This window comes from Trematomus bernacchii, unplaced genomic scaffold (genome assembly GCF_902827165.1).
Source record: "Trematomus bernacchii unplaced genomic scaffold, fTreBer1.1, whole genome shotgun sequence".
NCBI classification, from domain to species: Eukaryota; Metazoa; Chordata; class Actinopteri; order Perciformes; family Nototheniidae; genus Trematomus; species Trematomus bernacchii.
The window spans coordinates 12,121,329-12,133,737 of record NW_022987547.1 but is presented as its reverse complement, the minus strand read 5'-3'; the positions used below and the strand labels follow the sequence as shown (position 1 = coordinate 12,133,737).

General features: G+C 41.8%; 1 protein-coding gene across 2 annotated transcripts; it reads left to right on the top strand.

The window, feature by feature from the left end:
- The first annotated feature begins 326 nt into the window (after positions 1-326).
- On the top strand, positions 327-12,141 carry egfl7 (EGF-like-domain, multiple 7). 2 transcript variants are annotated; one of them, XM_034123240.1, is made up of 10 exons: positions 327-525; positions 1,737-1,963; positions 4,316-4,542; positions 5,060-5,182; positions 6,865-6,977; positions 7,684-7,779; positions 7,910-8,104; positions 10,412-10,488; positions 10,840-11,002; positions 11,696-12,141. In XM_034123240.1, exons 3-10 carry the CDS (start codon positions 4,463-4,465, stop codon positions 11,713-11,715), a joined length of 867 nt encoding a protein of 288 aa, XP_033979131.1. In that variant the 5' UTR covers positions 327-525; positions 1,737-1,963; positions 4,316-4,462; the 3' UTR covers positions 11,716-12,141. The 2 variants fall into 2 exon arrangements, with proteins under 2 accessions (XP_033979131.1, XP_033979130.1); XM_034123239.1 differs by lacking the exon at positions 1,737-1,963.
- The last annotated feature ends 268 nt before the right edge of the window (positions 12,142-12,409 follow it).

The following is a 12,409-nucleotide window of genomic DNA, read 5'->3' as shown; positions in this document are numbered from 1 at the left end:
ACATATCTGAAGTGGTGTTGAATCAAGCTAGGTGGAAACTGCAAAATGACCCTCCAGTTTTTATGATTGTCTCTTGTTTGCTAAGGCAGCAGAAGGCCATGGGGTTAAAAGGCCCCCTTCAAGATGCCTGCACTACAATGGGGACAGAAAAATGCTTCAAAATCAGATTCGTGAAGCGGTTTGAGCAGGATGGAGAGTGTTTGTGCAGGAGAGGGCTTTTATCAGCGGCAAACACTCACAGGAAGTCCGGTTTGGGATTGTCCATCCAATTCCTGCGTTCCACAGGAAGTTCTGCATAAAAAGCAACTGAAAAACGCCCGAAGACATTTCAGTTCTGTCCGCTGGACTCACAGGGAGCACCGGGACTCAAACTGCAAAGAGTTTTATTTGAAACCCACCACCGAGCCCGAACTTTAAAAGAACTAGCAGCATGGAAGAGTCCAAAGATCCAGGACGGCGGCTCGTGCCCGTGGCCGCCGCTCAACCTGCGCGCGCCAACTCACCTGATGACCCTCGACTACGAGGGTAAGATTTCTTTATTTAACCATTTTAAAGGCTGTGTTCAGGAGGTTTGTACCAGATTGTCAAAATACTCTTTTAAAAGTCATGCATTAGTGGTTAAGTTGCATCTCCTAAAGTTAGAGCAAATGTCATGTACTTCATACTGCTTGGTAGCATCATTTTTTTTTTAAAAGGTCACAATTATTAGTAGATTCATATTTTGCCTGTAAATAAACTAGGAGCCTGACTACCAAAAAGTACAATATTTCACTCTAAAACGACGAATAAACTAACATAGGCTACAATGGAAATAATGAAGTAGGCCTACCTCAAAGTTGCACTTAAGTATATAGAATTACTTTCTTCTACTGAATTTAACTTGTAATACGTAGCCTATTATATGCATTCAAGAGCTGGAAAACAAAGTGTCTTTATAGAACAGGTCACACTGCCACTGTACTGTAGGAATACAGATGTACTGTTATACTACAGAGTTGGTTCTATGTGTTTGTTCTGAGAGTCAGACATCTGTGAAAGTAAAAGGATCATTAGTTCGGTGCTATTGCAGTGTGTTGCACTACCAAGAGAACCATAACATTTATTGCAGATCCTTTCACTTTTGTTAAAAATCATACACATTAGTATTTTCATAATTCCTAAAATATTAGGTTCATGGCCCGTAATGAGTTCATAATGCAAGTAATGGCCATGTATTCTAATCTAGAGTGTACAATACATACATATATGTTTTCTTTTTGGATTCATATGTATTTGTTAATCAGTCTAATATTTACTAAATGTATTTAAAAATGAGCTTCAAAGGAATCTTAATATTCTTTAAGATATTTGTTTCTTCACACATATAGGAAGGAATAACATTTAAAAGTAATTGTAATTATTTATTATCATATATATTCCCCATTCTTTAGGTACAGAAACAGTGCAGAAACAGTGATACTATTTTTTACCTTCAATAATAATTGCCTATTGTTTGGCACAATATACAGTTCTCATTTATTTTCAAAATCAAAATGTAATACAATTATTGGCAACAATGAAACAGATGAATCATACTTTATTTTTCAGTCATGCAACAAGTCCATTTTTAATTAAATAAAATATATAGGATACATGTTGTTATTTTTGGAAAGTAGTTTATGAATGAAAGGACTAATGTAGCCCATAGTAGCCATAGTGCAGTGACGTCACTTAACGGGTCCCCGCATTGCATGCAGTGAGCAGCGGGACCCCCAGCTGGAGGAGGGGAGGAGGGGCTACCATCACCCCCCACACGCTGCCTGACAGACAGTCTGAGCTCCGGGACTAACCTGACGGTAGTTCCATCCCCGCTCCCGTAGCTCCGCAGCGGAATACACCGGGAGTAACTTTGTTAAGAAGCGAGCGTCTCCACTTCCTGCTGTGGACTGAGCTCTGTGAGGGGTTCTGTTAGGGAAGCTTCACGGTGGGTGATTATTTGTATCCATGCATGTGTCCTTCATATTGGCTAGTATTGTGTTGTCAGTGTAGGGTTTACTTTGCGTTTATTTCTTTATAGGTGGAGTCACGCGTTTAATGCGTGTGTGTGTGGGTGTGTGTGTGTGTGCGTGCGTGTGCGTGTGCGTGTGTGTGTGTGTGTGTGTGTGTGTGTGTGTGTGTGTGTGTGTGTGTGTGTGTGTGTGTGTGTGTGTGTGTGTGTGTGTGTGTGTGTGTGTGTGTGTGTGTGTGTGTGTGTGTGTGTGTGTGTGTGTGTGTGTGTGTGTGTGTGTGTGTGTTACAGAGATGGAGATCTGAGAGGATGTAGCACACACAGATCTGTACAGCTGTAAACAGCGCCCTCTCATGGCGAGTGTAGGGAATGTGTCTGCTCAATTTCTCCTAAAGTGTCAGTACAGTGGGCAGTTATTTTTCGAAGTACATGTACTCTACTACCACTGTACATAAGTAAAACTGTGAGGTCATGTTCTACTCCTTTTCTTCTACATCTCAGAGGGAACTATTGATCGTTTTACTCCACTACATTTATTTTGGGATTTCAGTTACTTTACAGATTCAGATTATTAACACAAAATATGAATTTATTACTGATTCTGTATGAACATAGTTAACTACGCAGCACTATATTTATATAAAGTTATTCAAATGAGCTCCAACTTTAACAGCTGCAACATGATCATCCACATATTCTGCAGAGTGACTTATTTTAATTATGCAACATGAAGTCCACTTTAATGTTGGATCTTTTAGCTTTTATTACCTAACAATTTGAATGCATGACTTTTAACTTGTATCATAGTATTTCTGCACTGTAGTAGTTTATTATTTTTGACTTAAGCAACAGATCAGAGCATTTCTTCCATCAATGCAATTTGAAGATAGCATGACACAGATGCAAACATGTGCTCTAAGCCTTGATTCCACTCAGGTCCATCTGGATTACAAGCATTTGTTCTGTATGAAATCAAATTCCAGTACTAGGAATATGTAATGTGTTTAATGTAAGACTTCCTTCCATCTCCACCACTTAATCTTTGCAGAGTGGTTTTCATTATCCCTTGAGTAGGAACATTGGTAACATACTGTATGCACCCCATAAGGCAAAAAGCTTTTAAAATATTTAATATCCTTCCATCATTTCACAATAAAAGCTAATCGTATCTCTTATACCCGTAACCCTGGAGCAGCTTTCTCATCGTCAACATACTGTAATAATGATGCTTTTATTGCCACACGTGCTCATGTTGTCTTCAAAGTGGCCTCCTGTGCTCTGAGAGTCCCCCCCCCCCCCCGCCGCTGCTCTGATTTGTGAATGAACGTAGCCTGGGATCACAGAGACATGCAAGCTGTCAACCAAAGCTTAGCATCGCCCCCCAGGACAACTGAGGGTCCTCCTGCGGCCCCCGATAACCTGCCATCCCACCCGGCTGGCTTCAGTGCCCTGTTAGAGATTTCCCATGAGTTTTTAAAATCTGGTGTGTTAATGTGTGCCTGTAGGAGGGCGTTGGTTCTAGCTGTCTCTGGAAGCTGTCCCATTCTTTAATCCTGTACAGTATGTAGCCAATTAATTTGAAAAAGGTGTGAAGGGATAAGTGAGCGTTTGTGTGAAGGGAGAGTTCTCTGTCCTTTTACTCTGTCCTTTGTGTTTTAATCCAAGAATCCATGCAGATCAGAGAGTTTTACCCGCTCTATCCACAACAAATCCGGACTGTATCTACTATATGTGGGACCAAGTCATTGATTATTAAGTCCCCAAGTCCTAAACATTGATATTAGAGAAAAAAGTAACTGCAGTGTGCACTTTGTGTGGTTTTTAGGACTTGGGGTTTGACTTAGGTCTTGAGTGCAATGACTTGTGACTCAATTGTGACTTGCACACAATGACTATAATGGTCCCGCCTCTGCAAGGATCTATCGAGACATCTACAAGTTATTTGGAGTCCAATAAGTCACAACAATGCTTCCTGTGCTGTAGGGAGCATTGGATAGTCGAAGGTCTATGCACATCAAAATGTACAGAGATGGCAAACCAGCCCTTAACTTAAAAATGATATTTTCTTTTCTTTAAACAGCTCTAAAGATGTCCAATTCAAAATAAGTGCATCTTGCATATTCGGCAGTTACATTCAATTAAGTTTCGCAATGTTACCAAACTTTACAGACCTAATCAACAATGTAGTCAGGTAATCGTGGACAATTTAAGAACAACACTTCTTAAAAAATGTATCTGGGTTGATGAAAGTAACTTCTTTTTTGAATCCCGATTACATAATATGTGTTGAGTTGGTGTATGATTATCTCCATTTCCCTCTCTTTGCAGATAGCTGGAGTCGTCGTGGAGGAAAACGTACACAATCACAGTGAGGAGACTTTGGCTAGGACCCTCCTCCTCCCTTCCTCTCCCCTCCGCCTGGCACAGAGAAGAGTGTGAGAGACGGAGCGAAGGAACGTGGGAAAGAGGAAGACGATGTACCAAACGCTGCTCCTCTCCTCCTCCCTCTTCATCCTCCATGTGATGGGCACTCCACAGTACTACGCTCACCACGGGTAACAGCACTTAATACTCTTCCTGTGTTTATTATGGGCTGTCATCTGACCAGCGTGCCTATTATAGAGCAGATCTCCACTTCAGACCTGTTTGTTTTAGCAACATTCTCACCCAACGCCAATATATACAGATTGGTGAAATGACATTGAAACGTTTTCAGTGTGAACTCTCTCAGGAGCAGAGCTATTAGACGCACGGCATTATGGGGGAGTCTCCAGGCTCATCTTGTCATTTTCACTTGATTTGCACAAAGACCAAAATAAACCAAAAGCCAAATGAAAGGTCAAGTGGAGCCAAAGAGGTCGAAGGTCAACTCTTTTCTCTGACACATTACACGGGTCAGTCAGAAGCAATTAGGCGCCACGCCAACTTCTGGTGACAAACTGAGGAGTTTTCACAGCTTTCTGAATCAGACAGAAACTTCTCATCTAAAACCAGCTCTATCTCACATGCTCTTTGAAGCCTGAAGTCTCCCTTTCAAATTAAAAAAATATTTAATCTTTCCCTTTTTCTCAGGAGGAGGGCATGCGGGCGAGACCTCCATCACAGCGCTGCCATAGCAACAGAGTCGTACATCGCGGCGGTGCATAAGCCCTACATCACCCTGTGTCAGGGGCATCGCCTCTGCAGCACCTACAAGTGAGACAAACTATATTCAAATCTGACATTTTCATCCTTTCCTGGGGAGAGTTTAACTTTGTCACTTATTTAGTTTGAATGTGTAGTCCTTTGTCAAATCACCTAATAAGTTATTCTCATATTTAGTCATTCTGTTTTTTCTTAGTTGATTGAGTCCAGGCATTTTTTGTCTTATCTTAAATTAAACAGCAAGTGTAGTTTTAGTCAATAAAACTGTTGGCATTTTAAACATTTGTAGTCAGATAATTATATAAAACAGTAAATGAAATTAGCCAAAATAATAATGAATAATTCTTGAGTCTATTCATTGCTCATTTTAATTTAAGAAAACTGTTGCACTGAGAAAAATTCTATGATATTTCTTCTCTTATTTCAAAGAAAATAAAGAGAGATTATAGTCAAGTGGATGTGTATTAAACTACACGTTAGTCTAGTACTTCTTTGTTTGTTGATATAGTCAGTTATCTTTTCATTACATTGGAAACAGGTCAGTAGACAGGACCAAAAACAGTCCAAACAGCGTTGTCATGAAGCCTTCTCAGGATTGATCTAATAAAGACGTAAACAATGCTTGACATGTTTAGGAAGGGGAAGGGTTAGACATGGAGTCATAAATAGATGTGGACTTTCTCCCACAAACACAAATATATGTTTCACACAGAACTGGGTCATGGTGGCACATATTTGGGTGGAATCTAAATATCGAGTGCTTTGTGTAACTACGGGAAAATGAACAGCCTGCCGGACCGCAGAGACCGCGGCCGTGTTTATTTTGGACTCCCTCCATTCCTACACACTCTCAATCTCTCTCCAGCTTTCTAGTCCCCCCCTTACATACCTTACATTTGAATCATTTATTTTTAACTCTTCTCTCAACATGAAATAGCATTCTTTTAGTAATTCAAATAATGTTGGCTTGTCTCAGACAGTTACAGGATTACTTATCTTAAAGTGATTCTCCCTACAAAATCAAAACCTAGAGTCTGTCAGACATGAGTAAGGGATAAAGAAAAGATGGAATACCGGATCTAATTTCCTAGATGTTTTGGGTTGGTTTGCAAGGGAATATACGAGGTGGTGAATTGAGGGAAAAGCTGAAAAACACACAAAGTAAAAATGACAAGAGAAGATCAAACTTAAAAATGTAAACCAGCGTGAGGTGCCTCTTGTTGGAGACATTTGCTCTAGAGATGTCTGCCTTCTATTGAATACAATAAACTAGATGGCACTCAACTCATGTTGCAGAAAGTGGCAAGAAATCCAGAAATCCAGAAATGAAGACCTCAAGATAATCTGTACACAAAACTGAGCTAAAGGAAGAAGCATCGATCTACATTCACAAAAAGACAAGTGGCTCTTGATAAGGCCCAAGATGTAAACATTATTGTCAACCTTCGTTTACAAATAATTTTTTGGGCGAGCCAGGGGCCATTTTGTCTCAAGGATTTGACTCTGCATCTTGTCTCCTGCGTCCTCCCCCCTCCCTCCCTATCTCCTCTCTGACACACTCCTGGAAGTCAGTGGTCCGTGGTTTCAGTGTGCCACCAAATTCCCGCTCTCTCCTCAGCATTTGTTCAGTCTGACAGAGGATGGAAAAGGCTGGCTCCGGCTCAGCCACACACGATGACCACAGCAGCATTATGAATATCTAGTAAATCCCTAACTGTGTTTTGTCTCCACAGGACGGTGTACTCGGTGGCGTACCGGCAGGTGAGCAGAGCAGCCCCTTCCTCAGGTTTCTACTCAGAGTGCTGCCCGGGCTGGAGGAGGTTTCACTCTCACAACTGCAACCAAGGTAACAGGGAGCGACGTGTGATTGGCTCATCTGTCAGTCTGTACCTGCATCACCTGCTGCATCTGTGGAGTGGAACAGCTTTTAACATGTTACAGGAAGCATGCATATTCAGTATCTTGCCAAAATGTACAAGTACTCACATGCTTGTACGAAATATGAAGCTACAGCTAAGTGGTTTTTAGCCTAGCTTAGCATACATTCTAGAAGCAGGGGGAAACAGCTGGCCTAACTCTGTTTAAAGGTTAAAGAAAGATTACACAAGTCTATTAAGATTACTTTTTGTGTTTTTAAAGGAACACTTCACTCCCAAATTATAATAATCAACCCGGCTTACATAAGTCAACATCTTAAAAGAGTTGAGAGACCCACAAAATAAAAGAGATACTTAGGGGTGTATTATAACTTCAAGGGGGGGCTTATTATTTGTCCAGGTACAACGATGCAACCAGATGAAACTGCCTCTAGCCAAGAAATATTGCAGTAACTCAACATAAAACCCACAACATGTTGTTTTTACATTCATGCTGTAGTAATCCTTGAGATAAAACATGTTAATGAGTGAAATGTATTCTTCTTCATGTCTTAAAATAAGATAAATGTCTCCTGGCTGTGGCTTCATATCTAGCATCTTCATATTCGATTTTCTCTCAGAAATGAAATAAGCCTATTTCCTCGAATCCTGAATCACTGTAAATGTCTTCTGCAGCTGTGTGTGGAACCCCCTGTGAGAACGGAGGTACCTGCTTAAGACCCAACCAGTGTGCCTGTCCGCTCGGCTGGACGGGACACCAATGCCAAACAGGTACACACACACACACACACACACACACACACACACACACACACACACACACACACACACACACACACAGACACACAGACACACAGACACACAGACACACAGTCACCCATATCTCTGTGTTTCTTGTCAGATGTGGACGAGTGTAGCGAGCAGCATCCTTGCGCTCAGGAGTGTGTGAACACAGCTGGCAGCTATCGGTGTGTGTGCAGAGACGGCTTCAGACTTACAGGAGATGGCCATTCCTGTCAAAGCCTTCCCCCCCCCCCTCCTCCACCTCCTCCTCCTCCCACCACCCAGGCAACAGTGGGTGGTCACACCGATGCGGGTAAATGAGCATCACAGGAGTGTGTGCGTTCACTCACACATGGTGCCATTTTTTTTTTCACAGGAGCACAGAAGAAGAGAAACATAGCCAGCCTCGCGGTCCATTATTACTTTTGGTACGCGCTATGCCACTCTCAACTCGTACCGTGAGTAATAATGCACTGCGACTGGTGCCGACTGCAGACAGATGTCCTGTGGGGGGGCCCTGTGGGGGGCCCCGTGAGGCCACACCGGGACCACTTCTTTAATAATGACTCAGTTTTACTCCTAATAGTCCTGCGAGTACAGCACACATCTGACTCTAATAGAGCTCCCATGCTAATACAGACATATTTCCATCCCCACACACTACATTAGTTCTCTTAAAATGTTGCAATGTTGTCTTTAACCATGAAAAAATGGTCGGTTTTAGTTTGTGTGTGCTTCCTGTTTCTTAGCAACCAAGTCTTTCAAAGTAGTAGTTGACCCCAGGACATTCCTTTTAATTCCTGTTCTGTGTCAGCGTTATTGCTCCAATCCTTTTTTGGGAAGATTTATGCAACATGAAACCTTAAAGAAGACTTTCCTTTTCCCCGAAATCTCCCCAATCTTTATCCCCCTTTAGGGATTATTTACGAGTCACTAAACTGTAAATCCAAAGGGGAAACTGTCTCATGTGTTACAGGATGAAATATTTCTCGTGTTAATGTGAGATTGCCAAACTTTCTTGGGCTTGGCTCCAAACTCCCTCCGATTTATCAGCGTTTCTGTTGGGAGAATTGTCACTCAAAGTGGGATTCCTCAGCTAAAACGAGACTGTTACTCCCAGGACAAAAGATCCTGCGAGTATCGGCAGGTCAGCAAAATAAAAAGAGCTGGTGTTGAAAAGCCAAATATGACAGATCTTTATACTCTTGGAAAGTGACGAATGGGTTATTTGTCTCAGTTTCACAGCTAATCTTCCGGGATGCAATAAGGCAAGGAAAGATGTTCTGGAGACTGCCTCCCAATATATTTTTTCACGCAGGGATGTTTATGGAGATCACAAACATAAACACAGGTTGAAATGCTCAAAAAGTACTCCATAGCTCTGACTCTGCCAAGCCGCTGTGGAGGAGTGTTGGACTGCGATTGTGTCTCTCCATCTTCCTCCTTTCTCTTGGCCAACACTTCTATTCTCATTCCAGCTCCATCAACCCTGTCTGCTGGGGGTCACCGCCGACTCCACCCCCTTTCCCTCCTCCTCCTCCTCACCCTGTTTCTGAACTCATTCCTGTCTCGGTAATGGACTACATCTGGGAGAGATTGAGCCACTCGAGCTCTGTCTGCTGAAGCCCAGCTCAGAAAGCAGGGGGTCCCTAATGTTGCCTCCCGATCTGCGTCCCACCTTCTCCAGGGACAGTCCCCTCGAGTCCAGCCGGGCAGACACTCTCCCCCGTATCCAATGCATGTTCGCACGGGGGATGATTGACCTCTCTTTCGGCTTGTGTATCGGCTTTTTTTCAGCCGTTCCCATGTCCGTGATTCCCTGCTGTGCCCTAAAATCTGCGGCCCTCAGCCTGGTTTCTAGTTCAGAGACGTTGCAGTAGTATATCATTCGAGGAGAGGGATTGATGGGGGCAGGATTCTCTGAGACACTTTTCTTAGATATAAACTTTAGGTATGAAAATTCAAACTCGGCTTTCAGCCTCCCCTGATGCAGAACTGCAACGATTTTCATGACTGATTCATCTGCCGATTAATCCTCAATCGTTTGGTCTCAAACATTTCTGAAAACAGGGAAACATGTCCATACTAGTTTCTCAAAGTCCAATGTGTTGGCTTTTAATGTCTTGTTCTGAGTCCAAAACCTAAAGATATCAGTTAAATATTATTTAAAACCGAGGAAAATTGGAAATGTCCATATTTGAGCGGTTGAAAACAAACATTTTTGCATGACAAAATATCCCAAAATGGTTCTATCGACCGAATAATCCAGGGGTTTTCCTCACAAAGCTTGGTAGGGACGCCCCCTCCTTTGTTGACTTTCTTAGTTTTGCTCAATTTCTGAATGCTTGTGGGATCCTGATTTAATAAATGATCCCATAGACACTCACATTGAGCCAAACATTGTTTGACTTAACTTTAGACCTCACTAAATGCATAAAAAATGTCTATCCTAAGGCATTCAATAGTTTCTGACTGTGGGAAAGTGGTTTAAAAAGAAAAATTCCCCCAAACTACTAACAATGCGACCTTCTTTTGACAATTATTGTGATGTAAGATCTTTTCACTGCTCCTCACCAACTGATGGCAGCTTTTTCTGATGTTCTTGTTTGTCTGTTTTCAGGTGGAGGGATCAGCCAGATGGAGAATGTGACGGAGGAGGTACAGAGCCTGAGGGACAGAGTCGAGCTCCTTGAAAAGGTATAAAAAACACACATGTTAAAACACACATGAATAAAAGCCACCTACCCTGATACCTCCAGCCTCGCTCACCAGGAACACCTCTGCTCCGTGTATGATATAAAATCTGAGCTGTTATTTAATCACCTAACAAAAGATTCTTTAAAATGCCAGACTTACTCAACGGCTTTTGAGATTTTTTTTAGGGGTTTTAATAGAACCCTGCTTCTGTTTAGTGAAATAACTAAATGCAGATTAGCTGTTCTGGTATAATCACGCTGTAGGTCGAAATATTTTTTTGTTTACGAGGTGAGTAATAGCACTTTTCTGGGGCTGTTTTCTTTATCACCTCATTCCCTCTCCTCGGTGCAGAAGCTGCAGATGGTGTTGGCTCCGTTCAGCAGCTTCTTCCCGCCGTCGCTGGACGATGGCTGGTCCGAGAAAACCACGTTACTGTCCCACTCCTTCCAGCAGCTCGACCGCATCGACTCCCTCAGCGAGCAGATCGGCTTCCTGGAGGAGCGCATCGGAACATGTGAGTGACCACGACTGACCTTTCATCGCTCAGAGGTCAAGAGGAGGGAAAATCCAACGTTTAGTTTAAAGGGGCCCAATTATGCTTCTGCGGTTTTCCCTAGGACTCCCTTGTTTATTTCCGTAACATAGTGACATCACTATGTAACACTTGAGCTTCTGTTGGCTACCGCTCCAACACATTGTACATGATAGGTTAATGGGCGGGACATCTCTAAGCGGTTGCCCAATCACAACAGAGCCGGCTAGCTAACCAATCAGATCAGACTGGGCTCTGGTTTCAGACAGAGGGTGAAAAGAGGTGCTGCAGCACAGGCAGTATGAGAAAGATAAAGAGCTTTTTGAACATTAGAGCATGGAGACATGTCCCAGTAGAGACACTACATACTGATATGAAGCTGAAAATGAGCAGAATATGGCCCCTTTAACACCACTGTTGCTTTCAGTCCGAAAAAAGTTTTTTTTCTTTTTTTTTTACTTACTAAAAAAGATTGTGTAAAAGCCCAGAAGTAACAATTTATTCATTATTTAATCAAATAAAATGTATTTATAGAAATTGAATAACATAATAAAATCTTGTGCCAGTAATACAATGACCGTTTTGGCTAAGAAAGTTACATTCTTAAATCTAATTTTACCTTCAGGAGCTTTAATGGCCAATTCATTGTAGTAACTGTTTTCTTTTTCCTTGTAGGTTCTTGCCAGGAGAATTAGCCAAACATTTCCAGACATCTCCAATGAAGTTAATAATGACACAAACCTGCCAGAGAATGTACAAACAATGATGGCCGAGAGCAAGTTCGCAAGAGAGGTGACGGCATGAAGCAGAAACGCACAATAATCATCATCTGTGATTTTCACTATTCCAAACAGTTTCATTTACTTTTCTTGTTGAATCTCTGTCAAATATCATTACATCATCCCTGTAACATCTGAATGAAACCCACTGAGGGTCAAAGGTCAAATTGGCCACTTTGTTTTTTGTTTGTTTTTGCATCAGTGCAGCTGTGTCCTCTGTCTGAAGTGGACATCTGTATTTATCTATTTAAATTATGATTAAGTTTAGTTATTTCTCAGCGCTCCAATAGACATTTCTACCTAGTTTTGTAACATTTTGTAATAAAAAGTCTTAATCAAAAACGGTGCAGTGTGTGCTCACTGAGAGGATTACTGAACAATGTTTGCAAATACACTCTCCTGTATACGCGGCTGATATTAGATCCAACATTAATCTAACACAACAGAGGAGGTCTCCTGTTGGTCTCTCATGTATACAGTACTTTATTCAGTGTGGAGGAAGTATTCAGGTGCTTGACTTTAGTAAAAGTATGTATACAACAATGTGATGGTACTTTATTACAAGTAACAGCCCAGTAATTCAAGTTTTACTCAAGTAAATAAGTAAATA